General features: G+C 64.0%; 2 protein-coding genes across 3 annotated transcripts in view; both read left to right on the forward strand.

Moving 5' to 3' along the window:
• Sugp1 (SURP and G-patch domain containing 1) overlaps nucleotides 1-10,136 on the forward strand; it is a 14,564-nt gene extending 4,428 nt beyond the window's left edge. For both annotated transcript variants that reach the window (XM_070008306.1, XM_070008307.1), the window contains 12 exons: nucleotides 114-217; nucleotides 1,258-1,476; nucleotides 2,429-2,552; nucleotides 2,863-2,963; nucleotides 3,510-3,633; nucleotides 5,546-5,892; nucleotides 7,828-7,934; nucleotides 8,194-8,371; nucleotides 8,497-8,603; nucleotides 9,397-9,542; nucleotides 9,718-9,847; nucleotides 10,031-10,136. In XM_070008306.1, coding sequence (XP_069864407.1) covers nucleotides 114-217; nucleotides 1,258-1,476; nucleotides 2,429-2,552; nucleotides 2,863-2,963; nucleotides 3,510-3,633; nucleotides 5,546-5,892; nucleotides 7,828-7,934; nucleotides 8,194-8,371; nucleotides 8,497-8,603; nucleotides 9,397-9,542; nucleotides 9,718-9,847; nucleotides 10,031-10,057 — 1,714 coding nt within the window. In that variant the 3' untranslated portion in view covers nucleotides 10,058-10,136. The remainder of the gene's footprint in view (nucleotides 1-113; nucleotides 218-1,257; nucleotides 1,477-2,428; nucleotides 2,553-2,862; nucleotides 2,964-3,509; nucleotides 3,634-5,545; nucleotides 5,893-7,827; nucleotides 7,935-8,193; nucleotides 8,372-8,496; nucleotides 8,604-9,396; nucleotides 9,543-9,717; nucleotides 9,848-10,030) is intronic.
• Nucleotides 10,137-11,743: 1,607 nt separating this feature from the next.
• Nucleotides 11,744-19,157, forward strand: Tm6sf2 (transmembrane 6 superfamily member 2). The gene is made up of 10 exons (XM_070008552.1): nucleotides 11,744-11,929; nucleotides 13,151-13,254; nucleotides 13,852-13,949; nucleotides 14,019-14,122; nucleotides 14,434-14,516; nucleotides 14,959-15,083; nucleotides 16,028-16,129; nucleotides 16,358-16,450; nucleotides 17,141-17,260; nucleotides 18,893-19,157. Exons 1-10 carry the CDS (start codon nucleotides 11,832-11,834, stop codon nucleotides 19,079-19,081), a joined length of 1,116 nt encoding a protein of 371 aa, XP_069864653.1. The 5' UTR covers nucleotides 11,744-11,831; the 3' UTR covers nucleotides 19,082-19,157.
• Nucleotides 19,158-19,683: the final 526 nt, after the last annotated feature.

The raw sequence follows: 19,683 nt of genomic DNA on the forward strand, positions 1-19,683 counted from the left end.
GGAGGAGAAGGGAGCCATCTTGGGGGCTGATGTTCAGGATGTTGGGTTTCCGACGTCCCCTCAAGTGGGGACAGCCTGTGCAGCTGGCTCACCCTCTTCCCGTCTTGTTCTAGAATGGCAAATGCACACCATTCTTCCTGCATTTCCAACAAGTTTGCCAACGACGGCAGCTTCCTGCAGCAGTTTCTGAAGCTGCAGAAGGCCCAGACAAGCCCCGGTGAGCGCACCCCGCCCTCCCCGCCCGCGCTGGGCCCAAGCCACCGTCCTGGGGCGCCTGTGGTTATATCTGGGCAGGGACTGGGGGCAGAGGGTCCTGTGGACTCTGCTCAGTCTCCCTCTGAAAGACGTGTCAAAGCACATGGTATAGGGGCTGGGAAGGTGGCTCAGTGGTGGAGCGCTTACCTAGCATGTGCGAAGCCCTGGGTTCCATTCCTCAGCACCACCTAGGTAGAAAAGGCTGAAAGTGGTGCTGTGGCTCAAAGTGGAGTGTTAGTCTTGAGCACAAGAAGCTCAGGGACAGTGCCCACGTCCTGAATTCAAGCCCAGGACTGGCGCGTGCGCGCGCGCGCACACACACACACACACACAGAGAGAGAGAGAGAGAGAGAGAGAGAGAGAGAGAGAAACACATGGTATGGTCCCTGCCCAGAATCATAGGTTGGTTGGATACTGGCACTTAGCTTCTGCCCTTTGTATGTACTCATAATAATCCTGGGCGGAAGTTGGCGCCCAGCCTCTGCAGGACTTGCTGCTGTCCCCCTCCCCCGCAGCCCAGTGCCCCCATCCCCCTCGCTGGCCGTTCCTGTCTGCTTTGTGCCATGCCTGGGGTTCAGTGCCTGGAGCCAGCCTGTGCCCCCACGACAGTGTCTGAGGCCCAGGGACGCCCTACCCCCACCCCTTGTGCCCTGCGCGCCCTGCGCACCCACCCCTGCAGGGCGGCTCTGGCTCTGGGCAGAGCCACGAGGTGGCAGCACAGGCTCACACACGGCTTGTCCCGCTCCTGTCCCTGCGTGCTCTGGCTGCCGGTGCTGGTGCGGCTGACAGGGACCCTCACCATCCTTGGGGCTCCCCGCTGCTGTGGGCAGGCGGCCTTGGGGTGGAGACTGAGTCACAGTAAAATCTGCCCAGGAAAGGCAGGCACCGTGGCCTTTACCCATGGGCTGGAAACGGAGTGGTTGGGGACCGCCTCACCCCCAGGAGCCCACGGCACAGGGGAGCAGACGTACTGAAGGGGATCCCTCTTTATTCCATCCCAAGAACCACCCCCCAGCGCGCCCCACAGTGCTCCCCCGCCCAGCACGGCGCGGCGGCCCCTGCTGCTCAGCAAGCGGCCCAGCCTGGGGCTGGGCACCCCGGGCCCCACCAGGAGCTACTCGCATGCCAAGCAGCTGCCCGTGGCCCAGCGCCCGAGCATCTTCCAATCCCCCGACGATGACGACGACGATGACGATGAGGAGCAGTGGCTGGAGATCAAAGGTAAGGGGCAGCGCCGCCCTCCCCCCTCCTGCCCCGCCAGCCAGGGGGTGGGCACCGGGGGCGGGCTTGGAGCGGTGGGAAGCCCCCCCCCCCCCCCCCCCCCCGTCCGCAGTCAGACCCTTGGCTGGCACATCCTGACAGCGGGGACGGGGGCTCGAGGCCTTCCGGTGACTGGGGTGGGGTTCTCCCAAAGCATGTGGAAGAAGTGGGGGGGACGGGGAGGGGAGGAAAGCAAGGCATAGAACACCTCTTCCGCCCTGTGCTTCCTGGCAGCCCAGACAAGAGAATAACAGTCGTTAGGCCAGGCACCAGTTGACAGGAATTTCTCCCTTGAGTCTCATCCAGCGCATGGTCCCTGTGGCAGCTGACACGAGCCACCTTGGAACCAGGCCAGTGAGGTGTGCCCAAGTAGCTTCCGTGTGGCTCCAACCACTCAGGAAAACACACTGCCCAGGGGCTGTGCACATGCAAAGGCCCTGGGGCGCCCTGCGCGCCACTGCCAAAGGGCACCACCAGATGGCGGCAGAAGCACATGCTGTCACTCGTGGACCCTAGGACTTCCTGGAGGTGGGGCTGGCCGGGGACCCCAGATGCCTGGTCCTGGCAGCTAGTGAGGGGGAGCCCCGACCCCCAGGGCGCTGCTGCAGTAAGCCCCACGTCAGTTCAGAGCCATGTTTTCAGAGAACTTGCCATCTCTGAAGGCTCCAGCACACTGAAAGCTGTGAAGTAGGAGGGGTTTCTGCCCCCCGCGTAGTACTGGGGTACTGGGGAGCCCCTGTGTGTCAGTGCAGTGTCTCCTCAAGACGCTGCCCCCCCCGCCCTGCGCGTGGGGGCGGCGGCCGGCACGTCTCACGCTCTTCTCCCCACCCCTCTGTCGTTGTGGTCCGTAGAGAGAGTGCCTGTATCTGTGGGGTATGTGAGTTGAGCCCCAGTACTGACAGCCTCCTTAAAGTTTCACCCCCAGAGGGAGCCGAGACTCGGAAAGTGATAGAGAAATTGGCCCGCTTTGTGGCGGAAGGAGGCCCCGAGTTAGAGAAAGTAGCTATGGAGGACTACAAGGAGAACCCCGCATTTGCGTAAGTACTGGGGGGACGTGCGTGTGTCCCACGGCTGGGCCTGGGGCGCTGTACCCCCAGCCACGCCGCGCCCCAGTGCGGCCCGCCTCTGCCCTGGCCACCCCACCAGCACTTGCTGAGATTTAGCTCCGGGGCTCAGACCGGCCTCGAACTCGAGGTCCTCAGGCAGGTGCCGTTAGCACATTGGTGTTCCCAGCAGGGGTCCCGGGACACCCTGAGGCCCGCGCGCTTGTGCGTGGCTGGAGGCCCCTCGGGCTGTCCCGCAGCTCATCTCTCCGCACCTGTTTCTTCTCCCCCCCCCCCCCCGCAGGTTTTTGCACGATAAGAACAGCAGGGAATTCCTGTACTACAGGAAGAAGGTGGCCGAGATTAGAAAGGAGGCGCAGAAGCCACAGGCCGCCTTGCAGAGAGGTGAGCGGCAGGGGTGGTTCTGGGAGGGCAGCTCCAAAGCGGAGTCGGGGTCCCTGGAGCGTCTCCACAAGCATGACATGGATGCCCCGATCTCAGCTCTGGGTGGGGAGGGATGGGCGTGGTCCTTGCGATCCAGGCGGGCAGGTGGGCGGTGGCACCATGCCTGGTGCCCAGGGACCTGGGGGCGTGACAGGTCTCCGTGGGCCCCATGGGGAGTCTTTAAGCCATGGCTGGTAGGGATGGCCAGCCCCCAGCCATGTGGTGTGGGCAGCGGGGGACTGAAGCTGGGGCCCGCCACCCCCTCCCCGGCACAGGAGGCCAAGCCCCTGCCCCCGGCCAGCTGGGGGCCCAGCCCCTGCGGGGCGGGGGGGGGGCGGGGGGGTGGCGGCGTGGTGGCGCGCAGTTCCATGCAGTAACCAGATTCCCGTTTGCCTGTTTCTCTTTGTATTCTCCTAATCGGCCCGCTCACTCGTGCGTGGGGCTCTTAGCAGGCGTTAGGCTGTGGGGTGTGGTGAGTTGCGCTCAGTACTGACAGCCTGCTTAAAGTTTCACCCCCAGAGGACGAAGAGACCAAGAACCTTGCAGAAAAGCTGGCCAGGTTCATAGCAGATGGGGGTCCCGAGGTCGAGACCATCGCCCTCCAGAACAACCGTGACAACCAGGCCTTCAGGTGACCGGGGTCACCCCACCACCCGAGGACGGGCTCCCATCGGGTGTGTCCGGGGGTCCCCCCATGCGCTAGGAGGACAGAGAGTGTGGAAACGGCACAGGAAGAACCCCACCAGGGCGGGGGGTGGCCAGGGACGCCAGCTTGAGGACCGCGGCCGTGTTCCCCATCGCGCAGCTCAGTGCCCGGGTGCCGGGGTGGGTGCTGCCCCAGGCCGGTGGGGGCTGCAGCCAGGCGGAGTGCCAGGGCCCTGGCCCCGAGAGATGCAGGTTGCTGCTCCTGGAGCGCAGAGCGGGGCGAGGCCCGCGCTCGTGAGGCAGCCGTGGGGAGGATTGGGAATCCCGGCGCGCTGGCGCTGCCTAGCCGAGACCCCGTCGGGGGAAGCAGGGCTGGGGCTGCTGGGCTGTGGAGACACTCAGCCCCTGGGTTCCATTCCCGACTCCACACACCGTCCTCCTGACTCGGTCTTCCCGATAGCTGGAGCAGCACATGGGTTCTGCGGCCACCTTCCAAGATTCGCAACACAACTTGGTAGTTTTTTGTTTTTTGTTTTTGGCCGGTCGTGGGGCCTGAACTCTGGGCCTGGGCGCTGTCCCTCAGCTCTTCAGCTCAAGGCTAGCGCTCTACCACTTGAGCCACAGCACCACTTCTGGCTTTTTTGTTTTTGCTCATGTAGTGCTGAGGAATCGAACCCAGGGCCTCATGCATGCAAGGCAAGTGCTCTACCACTGAGCCACCTTCCCAGCCCCACCCAGCCCCTTTTGGTTTTTTTTGTTTTTTGTTTTGCCAGTCCTGGGGCTTGAACTCAGGGCCTGGGCATGGTCCCTGACCTTCTTTTGCTCAAGGCTAGCACTCTACCATTTGAGCCACAGCACCACTTCCAGCTTTTTCTATGTTTGTGGTGCTGAGGAATCGAACCCGGGGCTTTCATGCATGGTGGGCGAGCACTCTACCACTGAGCCACGTTCCCAGCTCTTGGTAGTTTTGTTTTTTTTGCTGTTGTCTTTTTTCCATTCCTGGGATTTAACTCGGGGCCTTATGCTGTTCCTGAGCCACTTTGTGCTGAAGGCTAGTGCTTTACCACTCGAGCCACGGCGCCACTTCCCTTTGGTAGTTTTTTTTGTTTTTGTTTTTGTTTTGGTCGGCCGTGGGGCCTGAACTCGGCCTGGGCGCTGTCCCTCAGCTCTTCAGCTCAACGCGAGCGCTTTACCACTTGAGCTACAGCGCCACTTCCGGTTTTCTGGTGGTTTATTGGAGATAGGAGTCTCACGGTCTCTCCTGCCTGGGCTGGCTTTGAACCGCGATCCTCAGATCTCAGCCTCCTGAGTAGCTAGGATTACAGGCGTGAGCCACCAGTGCCCGGGCTTCCCTTTGGTGGTATTTTTATAGATCTTTTTTTTTTTTTTTTTTGCCCTGTGCGTGTGCATACACTAGGGCTTGAACTCAGGGCCTGGACAATGTCCCTGAGCTTTTTCACTCAAGGTTGGAGCTCTGCCTCCTGGACCAAAGCTCCACTCCCAGCCTTTTGATGGTTAATGGGAGACAAGAATCTCATGGACTTCACTGTCTAAGCTAGCTTCAAACCAAGATCATCAGACACATCCACTTTGCTGGCGCTGGGGTTACGGCTGAGCTGTCACCATTTTTCTTTTTTCTTTTTTCACCAGTCCTGGGGCTTGAACGCAGCCCGGCGCTGGCGCTGAGCTGCTTCCCGCTCGAGGCTAGCACTCTACCACTCGAGCCACAGCACCCTTTCTGGCTTTTTCTGTGTATGTGGTGCTGAGGAATCAAACCTAGGGCTTCATGCGTGCTGAGCCACCTTCCCTACCCCACCAAAAGCAAAGCGGAGCCAGCCGCCCGAGGCCTGTGCCCAGCCTGTGCCCGACTGACCGCCTGCTGCCGCTCTCCTCCACAGCTTCCTTTATGAACCCAACAGCCAGGCGCACAAATACTACCGGCAAAAGCTGGAGGAGTTCCGCAACGCCAAGGCGGGCCCCGCAGGCGCCCCCGACCCCAGCCTCAAGCGCAAGTCCCCCCCCAAGGCCTCCTTGGGGCCTTCGCCGCTGGCCATCACCTGCCCCACCTCGTCGGTCCCCTCGCCCGCCGTCACCCCCACAGCCGCCCTCCCCGGGAAGCCCGCCCCCATCCCCACGGTGAAGAGGAAGCGGAAGAGCCGCTGGGGGCCCGCGGAGGACAAGGTGGAGCTGCCGCCCGCAGAGCTGGTGCAGCGGGACGTGGACGCCTCCCCCTCACCCCTGTCAGGTGGGCCGCCCCGTGTGTCTGTCCTTCCCCGCCTCGGCTCCCCCGGGACTGTCCCTTCCAGGGCGTTCGGCAGGGCAGCCCTGAGGTCCAGGCTCCTGACCAGAGCGGGCTGCGGGCCCCGCCTGGGGTCCTCACTGCAGGGAGGCTGGGATTGGGAGGTTGGAGGCCAGTCCAGGCAGACCAGCTCTGAGCCTGTCTCCATCGAGAGAGGCCCTGAAGTGCAGCCCTCGGTCCTGGGCCCCAAGTGAGGACAGGAGACTCACCCCCCTCCGAAAAGTGCCCCGGGAGGAGCTTGTTTAGTCTAGGTTTTGTTAAGTTTTACAAGTAGCGGGGTTTGAACTCTGGGCTTTGCTTTTGGTAGGCAGGTGCTATACTGCTTGAGCCACGCCTCCCAGTCTTTTTGCTTTGGCTATTCAGGTAGGGTCTCAGATCTCCCCTTGGAGGCCTCCTCCTCAGGCCTGCCCTGTGGCTAGGGTGAGCAGCGCCGCAGGCTGGCCCTGCGCCTGTGTCACACGGCCATGCTGGTGACCATTTCTAACAGCTAATGATGTCGCGCCTTATTGCTTTTTCAGCAGTACCGAGGTTTGAACTCGGGGCCCCATGCCTGCTCAGCTGGCACGCTGGTCAAGTCAGCCGTAGCCCAGCTTGGCTCTTCACTGGTTGTCTCCACTTTCTTGTCTTTTCTCCCCGGCTTCCTGGGGTGCACTTCTGGCCTCATGTATGCAGGTGCTTTGCCCGCACACCAACCTCGAGCCTCTGGGTTTGCGTGGAGGCAGCGCCCACCCACGGGCTCCCCGTGGAGGGTCCGGCCCCGCGCCAGTTCCCTCACACCCTGCGCCTTTTCCCCGGGACCCCGAGAAACAACCATGGGACGTGTGTCTTTCTTTTTTTTTTTTTTTTTTTTTTGTCGGTCATGGGGCTTGAACTCTGGGCCTGGGCGCTGTCCCTCAGCTCTTCAGCTCAAGGTGAGCGCTCTACCACTTGAGCTACAGCGCCACTTCCGGTTTTCTAGTGGTTTATTGGAGATAGGAGTCTCACGGTCTTTCTTGCCCGGGCTGGCTTTGAACCGCGATCCTCAGATCTCAGCCTCCTGAGTAGCTAGGATTACAGGCGTGAGCCACCAGCGCCCGGCAAGGGACGTGTGTCTTTCATTTGTATGTTTATCTGCCAGCCCTCAGGCTCGCGCCGTCTCTGCGCGCTTCTGCCCAAAGCTGTCCCCCTCCCACTTGAACCACAACTCCACTTCCCATTTTCTGGTGGTTTATTGGAGATAAGAGTCTCATGGACTTTCCTGCCTGGGCTGGCTTTGAACCTCAAACCTCAGATCTCAGCCTCCTGAGTAGCTAGGAGGACAGGCGTGAGGCACGGGCGCCGCCCCTGCCGCTGATTTTGAAGCTGCCCCACCCGCAGTAAGCTGGAGGACCGTTCCTTCCCACTCCGCAGGGCCCGCTGCTCCCCGCTGGCTGCTCCCCCAGTGGGGAGACCACCCCCTGGGGGTGCTGGTTTGCTTCTGACACCCAGATGGGGCATTACCGCGGATTCACACGGCTCGCGCCAGACGAGTTCCCGAGCTGATGCCAAATTAAATGTCAGCAGCTCTGCGTGCGTCTGGCTGCCGCGCCGGGAGCCCACGCCGAGCTCCGCCCCGAGCGTTCTGTGCAGTGTGCAATCTGTTGGGGACAGCCTCCTCCTGAGACGTGGTGTGCTGGGACACGCGTCAGGCCCCTCATGGTCGCCCCCCTGCCGGTCACCCCGCCGCTGCCGTGGGCTGTGTGCGCCCCCCCCCCAGCCACTCCCGCGGCGGAGCACGGCAGACAGGTCGCATCTGCAGCACGGGAGCATGCGCAGGGTGCCTGGGCGTGTCCCAGCCCGAGACCCCCAGAACGGGCTGGGCTGGTTGGGCGTCACGCTCACCCCGTCTCCTCCACTCTGCAGTGCAGGACCTCAAGGGGCTTGGCTACGAGAAGGGGAAGCCGGTGGGGCTGGTGGGCGTCACCGAGCTCTCAGACGCCCAGAAGAAGCAGCTGAAGGAGCAGCAGGAGGTGCCGCCACGGGCTGTCCCTGTCCCCATCCCGCCCCAGCCCTAATCCGGGTCCCCCATCAGCCACACGCCGCTCCGCAACCTACAGCAGGGCTGGGGCCAGGGGCCTTGGGGTGGTCACTGCCCGGTACCCGCTCCCGCAGGGGGTCGCAGGGTGGACCCCGTGAGACAGAGTCCCTGAGGGTTTTCTCCGAGGGTTGGGGGTCGGGGTTGGGTGAGGCCCCACCACAGTGGCTCAGGTGTCCGGCCCACGCCCCCAGATGCAGCAGATGTACGACATGATCATGCAGCACAAGCGCGCCATGCAGGACATGCAGCTGCTGTGGGAGCGCGCGCTGCAGCAGCACCAGCATGGCTACGACAGCGACGAGGAGGTGGACAGCGAGCTGGGCACCTGGGAGCACCAGCTGCGGCGCATGGAGATGGACAAGACCCGCGGTGCGGGGCGGGGCGGGGGAGAGAGGGGGCAGGGACGGGGAGGGGGGCAGGGAGGGGGGCGGGGACGGGGGGGCCCCAGCTCCTTGTCCCCGGCCTTGGCGCTCACCTCACCCTCCCTCCGGCAGAGTGGGCCGAGCAGCTGACCAAGATGGGCCGTGGCAAGCACTTCATCGGGGACTTCCTGCCGCCCGACGAGCTGGAGAAGTTCATGGAGACCTTCAAGGCCCTGAAGGTGAGCGGAGGCCCCGCGCCCCTCGGCCTCGGCCGCCCGCCCAGCCAGTGTGCTGGTGGCAGACGCCGTCTGTATCAGGAACCGGCAGCTGGCAGCGAGCTGCTGTGGTTTGGAGCCAGTTCCCCGGGGCAGGGAGGGGCGGGGCAGGCGCTGCCTGGACTCTGGGGTGGGGGGGGGTCACACCCCAGTACCCCTGCACCCTCCCAGGGCCGCCCCTGACCAGGCCTGGTGCTTTACACTCACCAGTCTCCCAGCTACTCTGGAGGCTGAGGCTGGGAGCTCACTTGAACAAGGCCAGCCTTGGCCACACACATCTCATCTCAAAAACAAAGCCAGGGCTGGGAAGGTGGCTCAGTGGTAGAGCGCTTGCCTAGCCTGCATGAGGCCGTGGGTTCCATTCCTCCATACCACACACACAGAAAAAGCCAGAAGTGGTGCTGTGGCTCAAGGGGTAGAGTGCTCGCCTTGAGCAAAAGCAGGTCGGGGTCAGTGCCCAGGCCTGAGTTCAAGTCCCAGGATGGGCAAACAAAGGAAAGCAAAACACAAAAAAATCACCATCACACAGGACAGGCCTGTGTGGCTGCTTTCCTTTCTTATCCTGCCCACTAGGGCGCTCAGCCCCTGGGCCCCAGAGGACAAAGAACTGGGTCCACCCGAGGACCCTGGCCTCGGGGAAACGGGGCACATGCCCCGCTGGTGCTTCATGGAGTGACCAGGGGCAGGAGGGTAGGTCTGGGCTGGGGTTGGCAGCCCCTGAGACCCCCCCCCATATCCATCCATCTGTCCCCTGCAGGAGGGCCGAGAGCCGGACTACTCAGAGTACAAGGAGTTCAAGCTGACAGTGGAGAACATCGGCTACCAGATGCTGATGAAGATGGGCTGGAAGGAGGGCGAAGGGCTGGGCTCCGAGGGCCAGGGCATCAAGAACCCCGTCAACAAGTGAGGGCGCGCCCCGCTCCCGGGCCTCTGAACCGAGGCCTCGCAGGTTCTCCACTCGCGCCCTTCGGCTCCGGGGTGTCCCCGCAGCAGCCCCGCACCCCCTCTGCGTGGGCTCCCCATGTGGTTGTCCTCGCGTTGTCCCCACCCAGCCCCCCTCACGCCCCTCCCTCCGCAGAGGGACCACTGCCGTGGACGGCGCGGGCTTCGGCATCGACCGGCCGGCCGAGCTGTCCAAGGAGGACGACGAGTACGAGGCCTTCCGCAAGCGCATGATGCTGGCCTACCGCTTCCGGCCCAACCCGCTGGTGCGTGCGCCCGCGTGCGCCGCGTGCCCCGCCCCGCGTGCCCCACATGCCCCGCGTGCGCCACGTGCCCCGCGTGCGCCACGTGCCCCGCCCCGCGTGCCCCACATGCCCCGCCCGCCCCGCGTGCCCCGCCCGCCCCGCGTGCCCCCCCGCGTGCCCACTGACACTCTCTCCCTCCCACAGAACAACCCTCGGCGGCCGTACTACTGAGCGTGGCGTCCCTGTGCGTGGAACTGTCCCGCGTCTCCACCGCGTCATTCCAAGCATTAAAGTCCCAGTGCTCACCGCCCCGCGTCCGCGTGCGCGTCGTCACTGCGCTGGACAGCGCCTTGAGGGCTGGGGAGGGGAGGGCCCCGGCTCAGCCTGGGGAGTGGACAGCCTTTCCTCGGGGTCCTGGGCCTGGGCCCCCAGGCAGGGCCAGCGTGGGTTTCTCTGCCGTGGTCATCTGGTGGGCGGGGCGGGGCGGCCATGTCCTCCCGCTGCCGGGCCCTCGGCAAGTGGGGTGCACATGAGGTGACCCGTGCCGGGTGCCCTCACCCGAAGCCCGGGGCCCCACCGCAGTTTGCCGCTCAGAAGCTGGGAGGGGCCTGGCGCCAGCCCGGCGTCCTCCCCACTGAGGCCCTGGAGCCGCGCCAGGCCGCGCACGCGCGCGGGACTTGACCCGGGAGGGGGAGGGGCGCGGGGCCGGCGCCCCGCCCACAGCCCCCGCCAGAAACAGCGGGCAGCCAGTGGGGCGCCATGGGGCGCGGGCTGAACCCAGCGCCTGAGACCAGTGTCCCAGGGGGCTGCGGAGGGAGCCCGGGGACCCCTACGACCCTTGCAGCCCAGGCCAGCCACACCTGCACCCCAGGAGTCAGGGCATCCCAATCCGCGCTGCTCACCCTGGGTGGGCCTCGAGCCCGCACAGGACCAAGCTGGGGAAGCCATGAGCCCCCCACCCACCAGGGCACACCCCCGAGGCTGCTGGAGCGGGGGAGGAGCTCCCCCACACTCAACCCAAGACCCCCACAGCCTTCACCCGGGGCTGCTGGGGCGGGGGCTCCCCCAAAGCCTTCACCTGGACTTCCACCCAGCGATGTGTGCGTTACCTGACCTGGCTCCCTGCTGCCCGGGGAGCAGACCGGGACGTGCCCCCTCCCCCACGGATCCCCCCTCCCAGCCCTGCACCGTCCCCTGTGGGTCCCAGCCCCTCCCCCGCCCCCTGTGGGTCCCAGCGCCCCCCGCCCCCCTCCCAGCCCTGCACCGTCCCCTGTGGGTCCCAGCCCCTCCCCCGCCCCCTGTGGGTCCCAGCGCCCCCCGCCCCCCTCCCAGCCCTGCACTGTCTCCTGTGGGTCCCAGGCCCCCCACCCCCTCCCAGCCCTGCACCGTCCCCTGTGGGTCCCAGCCCCCCCCCCGCCCCCTCCCAGCCCTGTACTGTCTCCTGTGGGTCCCAGGCCCCCCCCCGTCCCCCTCCCAGCCCTGCACCGTCTCCTGTGGGTCCCAGCCCCTCCCCCGCCCCCTGTGGGTCCCAGCGCCCCCCCGCCCCCCTCCCAGCCCTGCACTGTCTCCTGTGGGTCCCAGGTCCCCCCCCCATCCCCCTCCCAGCCCTGCACCGTCCCCTGTGGCCCCAGCCCTGCACCGTCCCCTGTGGGTCCCAGCCCTGCACCGTCCCCTATGGCCCCAGCCCCCGCTGTGTCCCCACCAGCTGCCTGTCACAGCCTGGCCTTGTGTCTCATGTGCAGCAGTGCAGATTCCAGGCCCCCTTGTGTGTCCTCGTATGCCCGGCCTTTGACAAAAAGGGAAACCGAGGCCGGGCAGCCAGGTGTTCAATGGTGGCTGAGGCGGGGCCTCCCTGGGCCTGAGGATGACCTTTGTGCGGGGCGGGGCGGCGGCCCTGCTTGCGTGAGTGCGTGTGCCCAGGTCTGCCACGGGGCCGGAGCCCCAGCTGCAGCCCGCCCGGGCCGAGCCGTCCCTGTCTGCTCCCCGGCCCCGTCCTGGCCCCGCCATGGAGGTGGACGCCCCGCTGGCCGGCAGGATTGGGGCGCTGTCGCTCGCTGCCATCCCGGTAGCCTACGTGCTCAGCCGCGTCTCTGAAATCTCACAGTGCGTGTGGGGAGGGGGGAGGGGGGAGGCCGGGCAGGGACGGGCACCAGCCCCATGGGAGCCCCATCTCCTCCAACCAGAAGTGGGTGTGGGGAGGGGGTCCAGGACAGGATGTCCACACCCCACACCAGGCAGGGAGTTGGGGTACCATCAGGGATGCACCCTGCGACCTGGGTTCCAAAGTCACCAGGAGGTCAAAGTATTACCCCAGATAAGGCCTGCTGACCCAGCCCTGCTGTTCCCCACACGCCCTGCTTCAGGCCTGGGGTTTCTTTTCTGCACTGTCCCCAGACTCCGTTTCCACACCCTGGCTTCGATCTCCACGTCCCAGCCGGGTGAATCCAGGAAGTGCCCCATGCTGGGGTCACCAGGCCCTTCTGGAAAGGTTTTGTTGTTTTCTTTATACTCAGAGCCTGGATGCTGTCCCTTAGCTTTTTTGCTTAAGACTGGTGCTCTACCCTTTAAGCCACAGCTCCACTTCAGCTTTTTGGTGGTCCCTTGGAGATAAGAGTCTCTCACAGACTCTCCTGCCAGCGCTGGCTTCAAACTGTGAGCCTCAGCTCCCAGCCTCCTGAGCAGCCGGAATCACAGGCAGCCCCAGCATACCACTTGCCTCTGAGAGTTTACTATGTTGAGTCGTTTGCACGCCATCTTGACATATGAATATACTGATGCATAGAAAGGCCCATACTGAACCCCAGGAGATAGACAAGTTCCTGAGCAGCCAGGCTTAGAGAGTAGGGAGTTGATTGACAGAATTGCTGTGTGACCCTGGGCAAGTCTCTTACCCTCTCTGGGCCAGGTCTACACACCATGTTGGGGGTCACCCAGAGACCTGGCTTCGTTATCTGCGCCTCTGGCTGACCAGTCTTACCGGGTAGTGGTAGAAGGGTAGGGACAGGGCAGCATGGATGAGAGGCATGTGGACTTTAGCTGGGAAAGGCTGGGAGGCCCCAACAGAGGTGTGCAGAGTTGACTAGAACTTCTGCAGAGTCTGGCCACAGAGGGACATGGAGAGAAAAGAGGACAGGGAGGAAGGAGGGAGGAGCCCCTCCCGGAAGGGGCTCTGAGTAGGAGCCAACTGATAGGAAAAAGTCTTGCGGTGTTAATGATGAGCTTCAGCCCAGTTAGCTGGCACTTTCTGGAATCTTCTCTTTCCCTGTGTGGGAGTGGGGCCTAGCCTTGGGACTGGCCCCCCTGACTTGGTTTCCCTCCCCTCAGCCCCGCATGGGTGGCACTGATGAGCGCCTTGGTCCTGGGGCTGCTCTTCCTGGCCATCTACAACCTGGCCGGTGGGGAGGTGGCCCGGGACCCCCTCTATGCCGGTGAGTCACCCGGAGGTGGGGGAGGGCTGATCTCGGGGCCAACCTCCACCCTCAGACTTGGGGATCCAGAAAGGTCTTCTCCATTAGTTTGGGGTCTTGTGGATGGTTCTCATGAGATTGGGGGACCCCCAAGAGCCTCCTCTTAAGACCGGGAGCCCCTGGAAGGCCTCCTCTCTATCAGCTAGGTCCTCCAAGGACAGGGCAATATCGTGGCTCTTCCAGGAGAATGGGGCCTGCAGGGACTCAGGCGGGATGAGACCAGGGTCCCAGAACCTGGCTGAGCTTGGACCACGCCCATCCCCAAGGCCCCGCCCACGGTGGTCCGCCCAGTAAGACCACACCCCCTCCAGAAGTCCCACCTAGACACAGACTATAGCCCAATCCACGGGCCACCTGTCTGGCCACGCCCACACATAAAGCCCTGCCCCACTCCACACCCCGCCCACTCCAGCTTGCCCAGTAGATGGTCCGCCCACGAGACCACACCCCCTCCAGAAGTCCCACCTAGACACAGACTATAGTCCAATCCACGCCCCACCTGTCTGGCCACACCCATCCCATAGCTCCGCCCACATTGCCCCACCCACTTCCCCTCAGTGTGTGCCCTGTTGGCCTTCACCTCGGTGGTGGACCTGGTCATCGCGCTGCAGGAGGACGGCTACGTGGTGGGCTTCCTGGAGTTCTACACCAAGGAGGTGCGTGGAGGGCCAGCCGGGGGCTCCTCTGCCCGGGCCCCGGCCTGAGCCTCACCCCTGCCCCCCCAGGCCGAACCCTACCTGCGCACGGCCCACGGGATCTTCATCTGCTACTGGGACGGCACTGTCCACTACCTGCTCTACCTTGCTATGGCCGGGGCCATCCGCAGGAGGTACGGCACCCGGGACATGGGGGGCCTGGGGTCATGGGGGCCCCACAGCTAGGGCTGGCCAGAGGGGAGCCCGGAGCTCTTACCAGGCAGGGCTTGTGTCCCTGGGCCGTCCTGTGTCCCTGTCTAGGGGACTGGGGGAATGGGGCTGGAGGGGGTGGCGGCTGGACAAGCAGGGGTGAGCAAGCTCCGGGCCTGGGAACAGTTTTCAATGACAAAAACAGAGGGCCCAGGGCGGGCTGGGGGCCCCAGCTGGACCCGCAGACCTGGATGGGGCACAGGCTCCCCGGAGTCACCCTCCCTCCCCCTCCCAGGAAAGAGTTCCGGAACCTGGGACTGTACTGGCTCGGATCCTTCACCATGAGCCTTCTGGTGTTCATCCCGGGCAACATCCTTGGTGAGGCCTGGGCTCTGGGGACCCACTGTGCCCCTGGGGGTCCTGCCCTGAGGTTCCCCCCCAGCAACTCCCATCCCCTCCCCCTTTCTCCCTCTGCTCCTTCAAGGCCTGGTGTCCTCTTGGAGGTGGAAGGCTCCACATGAGTGTCACCCCTGGCTGGGAGGGGGAACTTTCCTGCACAGAAAGGGAGGTCTAAGGGTGGAGGCTGAGGACAGAATAAACTGGAGTCCAGCCTTGGGATCCAGGCAGCACGTGGAGACAGGGAGGCAGCGCTCGGCAGGGGAGACACCCCAGGGCTTTCACGAGGGACCAGCTGTCAGGGGGTACACTGAGGCAGGCCGGGGCGAGCCGCATGGGTTCGTAGATAGATATCTGCGGGACTGTGCTTGTCACTTTATTTAAAGGCAAGTGACTCCTCCTTCCCTCTGTGCGTGCTCGCCAGGTAAATACAGCTCGGAGATCAGACCGGCCTTTCTCCTGGCCTTCCTCTACATGCTCATCCCGTGCTGGGCTGGCATGAGGATCTTCAGCCAGCCCCGGCCACCAACCAGCTGTACCCCTAATATGGTGAGTGCCTGTCCTGGGTGCCATGATGCCAGCTGATGCCAGCCCTCAGGAGGCTGAGGCAGAAGCGCGTCAGGTGCCAGGCCAGCTTGGGCTGCGGTGATAGCTGACTCAAAACACAAAAGAGCCCACACCGGTGGCTCACGCTTGTCATCCTACCTACAGCGCCACTTCCAGCCTTTGTTTATGTGGTGCTGAGGAATCGAACCCAGGACCTCATGTATCTTGTCTCCAGTGAACCACCAGAAAACCAGAAGTGGCCCTGTGGCTCAAATGGTAGAGCACTCACCTTGAGGCCTAGAGTTCAAGCCCCACAATGAACCAAAAATAAGAATCTGATGGACTTTCCTGCCCAGGCTGGCTTCTAATTATGGCCCTCAGGTCTCAGCCTGCAGAGGAGCTAGGATTACAGGCCTGAGCCATTGGTGCCTAGCATCACATTTATCTATCTATCTATCTATCTATCTATCTATCTATCTATCTATCTATCTGTGTCAGTCATGGGACTTAAACTCAGGGCTTAGTGACTCTCCCTGAGCTTTTTCACTCAAGTGCTCTACCACTTAGAGCCACAGCACTACTTCTGGTTTTCTGAGTTTACTGGAGGTAAGAGTCTCATGGACTTTCTGGGCCAGGCTGGCTTTGAACCGTGATCCTCAGATCTCAGCCTCCTGAGTAGCTAGGATGACAGGCCTGAGCCACCAGCACCTGGCCCATCTGACTCCTATCTCTAATAAGCTACTCAGAAAAAGCAGATGTGGTGCTGTGGCTTAAATGGTATGGTGAAAAACGCTAAGGGACAGCACCCTGGCCCTGAGTTCAAGCCCCAGTATTGCCTCTGCCCCCCCACCCCAATGAGGTTCTGTGTCCTGAGGAAGGGAGGAGGGCTGTGTGGAGTGCCCGCGGGCTTCGGGCCTCAGGCAGCTCCACTCCTCTCTCCGGAGCAGGTGCAGGAATGGCAGGCCAAGCGCCTGCTGCAGCGCCCCGCAGACCTGGCTCTCGTCCTGTACCTCGTCCTGGCTGCAGTCTTCACCCTCTTCCGGGGCCTGGTGAGTGCGCCAGCCCCGCCAGCGGCACGCGGGGCCGTGGGGGAAGTTCTTGATCAAATCTGGCCTGAGTTTCATGACCAGGCCCTATTTCCTGTCCTGTTTCCTCAGTTCCTGGCTGTGTGGATCCCAAGGCAAGGGAATAAGGCTGGGAGAGGCCCAGAGATGGCAAGCCCTACTCGGGGGTCTGGGAGGCCTGAGGTAGGGGATTGGCTGTTGTGTCTGCCCTAGGTGGCGCTGGACTGCAGCACGGACGCTTGCTTTGTCTACATCTACCAGTATGAGCCGTACCTGCGGGACCCGGTGGTCTACCCAAAGGTGCAGGTGAGACGTGCCATGGAGGGAGGTTTGCGCTGGTGGCTCACGCCGGGCATCCCAGCACTCAGGAGAGCTGAGGATCGCGTTTCAAAGCCAGCCCGGGCAGGAAAGTCTGTGAGACTCTTATCTCCAATAAACCACTAGAAAACTGGACGTGGCGCTGTGGCTCAAGTGGTAGAGCGCTTGCCTTGAGCTGAAGAGCTGAGGGACAGCGCCCAGGCCCAGAGTTCAAGCCCCACGACCAACCAAAAAAAAAAAAAAATGATTTGGGCTTCAGGTATGGCCAGCTCGAGGCGCTCAACCTACTGGTCTTTGGGCTCCACTTTCCTGGCATGGCTCCCTTCTGCAGAGGCAGCCCCAGGCTTCGTCCACCCCCACTCAGTCTCTTCAGAGAAATAGGAGCCCAGCCCCTGTCTCAGGCAGGCTCTGATTGGCCCATCCCTTGTCAATCACTATGGTCTTGTGACCGGAGTGTGCTGACTGGCCAGCTCAGGGTCACAGGCCACTCCTGGAGAATGGTGGGTGGGCTCAGTGTGTGTTAGGGAGGCCGGGACAAAGGGGGGGGGTCCCTAAGAGACCCTTGTGCGGGGCTGGGCTGTGCAGGGAGCCCCATCCCAGGTGAGGTCCGGGTCCCTCAGCTCTTCCAGGGTCCTCAGGAGGGCGCAAGGCCAAGCTGAGGTCACTGCTCCCTCCCAGATGCTGGTGTACCTGTTCTATTTCCTGCCCTTCTGCGGCCTGGCGGCCTACGCCCTGGTCGTCCCGGGCTGTGCCTGGCTGCCCGACTGGGCCTTGGTGTTTGCTGGAGCCGTTGGCCAGGTGAGGTGGGTGGGGAAACATGCATCCAAGAGGTCCAAGCCCAGACTTCCCGAGTCTGGGGCCAAATGCTGGCCCGGGTCTGGAGGAGGGACAGGTTTCCTAGAAGCAGGCGTAGGACTGGGGCTTTCACGTGTGAGGATGAGCTCTCCTGGAATGGGCCAGCATAAGCAAAGGCCCTGGGGTCAGGGGTTTAGCGGGGCTGTGGCAGAAAGGCAGAGGCGAGAGCAGCTGGCGGCTGACACGGGAGACTTTGAACGGCGCAGATGCGCTTAGGACTTTAGAGAGCCAGGAAAGGCTTTTGAGGGGTGCGCAACTCAAACCCCAGCAGAGCTAGGAGCCTGTGTGTGGGTTACTGATGGGGAGAGCGAGCCTGGGCCCAGGCTGGGAGAGGGGGCCCAGGAAGGTGTCTGTGGGGAAACACAGCCAGATTTATGCCAGCACCGCCGGGAGGAGGAGAAGGGTCAGAAACGAGAATATTAGGATTCAGGGACCAGCTGAGGACTGGGGATGGAGGTCCTAAGGCCCTGCCTGTTAAAAACGCCCCAGGGTGGTAAGCCAGACACCCCTGCAACCTCAGCTACTTGGGGAGGTGGGGATTTGGAGGATTACTATTTAAGGCCAGCCCAAACAAACAGACAAAACCTTAAGACCCCATCTCAACCAAATAAGCCAGTGAGGGTTCACCAGGCAATCCCTGCTATGCAGGAGGCATAGATAAGTAGGAGGATTGCTGTCCAGGCTGGAGCAGCCCCGCCCCCACAGTAATTAGTGGTAGTCATAATTAATAACTAAAGCAGAAAGGGCTGGGTGTGTGGCTCAGGTGGCCATCCCTCCCCCACTCCCTCCGTCCCCTCCCCCTCCCCACCCCCTCCGTCCCCTCCCCCTCATCCCCTCCCCACCCCTCCGTCCCCTCCCCCTCATCCCCTCCCCCTCATCCCCTCCCCCACCCTTCCGCCCCCTCCCCCTCATCCCCTCCCCACCCCTGCGTCCCCTCCCCCTCATCCCCTCCCCACCCCTCCGTCCCCTCCCCCTCATCCCCTCCCCCTCATCCCCTCCCCACCCCTCCACCCCCTCCCCCACCCCTCCGCCCCCTCCCCCATCCCCTCCCCCACCCTTCCGCCCCCTCCCCCTCATCCCCTCCCCACCCCTCCGTCCCCTCCCCCTCATCCCCTCCCCCTCATCCCCTCCCCACCCCTCCACCCCCTCCCCCACCCCTCCGTCCCCTCCCCCTCATCCCCTCCCCCTCATCCCCTCCCCACCCCCTCATCCCCTCCCCACCCCTCCGTCCCCTCCCCCTCATCCCCTCCCCCTCATCCCCTCCCCACCCCTCCGTCCCCTCCCCCTCATCCCCTCCCCACCCCTCCGTCCCCTCCCCCTCATCCCCTCCCCACCCCTCCGTCCCCTCCCCCTCATCCCCTCCCCCTCATCCCCTCCCCACCCCTCCGTCCCCTCCCCCTCATCCCCTCCCCACCCCTCCGTCCCCTCCCCCTCATCTCCTCCCCACCCCTCCGTCCCCTCCCCCTCATCCCCTCCCCCTCCCCCTCATCCCCTCCCCACCCCTCCGTCCCCTCCCCACCCCTCCGTCCCCTCCCCCTCATCCCCTCCCCCACCCCTCCGTCCCCTCCCTCCCAGGCACAGTTCTCCCACGTGGGCGCCTCCCTGCACCCGCGGACGCCCTTCACCTACCGCGTGCCCGAGGACGCGTGGGGCTGCTTCCTCCTCTGCAACCTCCTGCTGGCCCTGGGCCCGCACCTGCTGGCCTGCCGCTGCCTGCGCCAGCCCTCCTTCTTCCTGCCCGCACCGCCCAGGAAGCAGCCGTGACCGGAGCCCCGCACGCCGGCCCCGCAGCTGCGGGCCGGCCTGCGCTGACGCGGTGCCACCGAGCCTTTCAATAAAAGACACCTTTTTGTATCTTGGCCGTCACTGCGTGAGTGCCACCGTCGCGGCGGGAGAAGCTGAGGCTCAGGCCCTCAGCCCTGCCTGAGTCCCGGGGAGCCGGAGTGTGCCCCGGGCGCACACCTGCCGTCCCAGCTCCCTTGGCAGGCTGAGCTCAGACCCGAGCCCGGCGCACTGGCAAGCGGCTGTCCACCGGGCCGGTGGGGGCTGAGCGCCAAAGCCGGGCGCTGCTGCTGCGCTGTCACCCCAGCGACTCGGGAGGCTGAGACCTGAGGATCGCGGTTCAAAGCCAGCCCGGGCAGGGGAGACCGTGAGACTCTCATCTCCAATGAACCACCAGAAAACCGGAAGTGGCGCTGTGGCCAAGGGGTAGCCGCCGGCCGTGAGCTGCAGAGCTGAGGGACGGTGCCCGGACTGAGTTCAGGCCCCACGGCCGACTGACAAGGGAAAGAAATGGGGTGGAACTGAGTGGGGGCGCGGGTCTCCTGTGATCCCGGGCGCCCGGTGCCCGCATCCTCCAGCCTCAG

Source organism: Dipodomys merriami, unplaced genomic scaffold, assembly GCF_024711535.1.
Source record: "Dipodomys merriami isolate MVZ:Mamm:240054 unplaced genomic scaffold, mDipMer1.0.p SCAF_70, whole genome shotgun sequence".
In the NCBI taxonomy this organism is placed as follows: Eukaryota; Metazoa; Chordata; class Mammalia; order Rodentia; family Heteromyidae; genus Dipodomys; species Dipodomys merriami.

Excerpts from the sequence above, each read along its gene's own strand:
- Tm6sf2 (XM_070008552.1), top strand. The coding sequence starts at position 11,832 with ATGGAGGTGGACGCCCCGCTGGCCGGCAGGATTGGGGCGCTGTCGCTC. Across the intron at positions 13,255-13,851 it reads CCGGGACCCCCTCTATGCCG|TGTGTGCCCTGTTGGCCTTC; the intron begins GTGAGTCACCCG and ends ACTTCCCCTCAG. Across the intron at positions 13,950-14,018 it reads TGGAGTTCTACACCAAGGAG|GCCGAACCCTACCTGCGCAC; the intron begins GTGCGTGGAGGG and ends CTGCCCCCCCAG.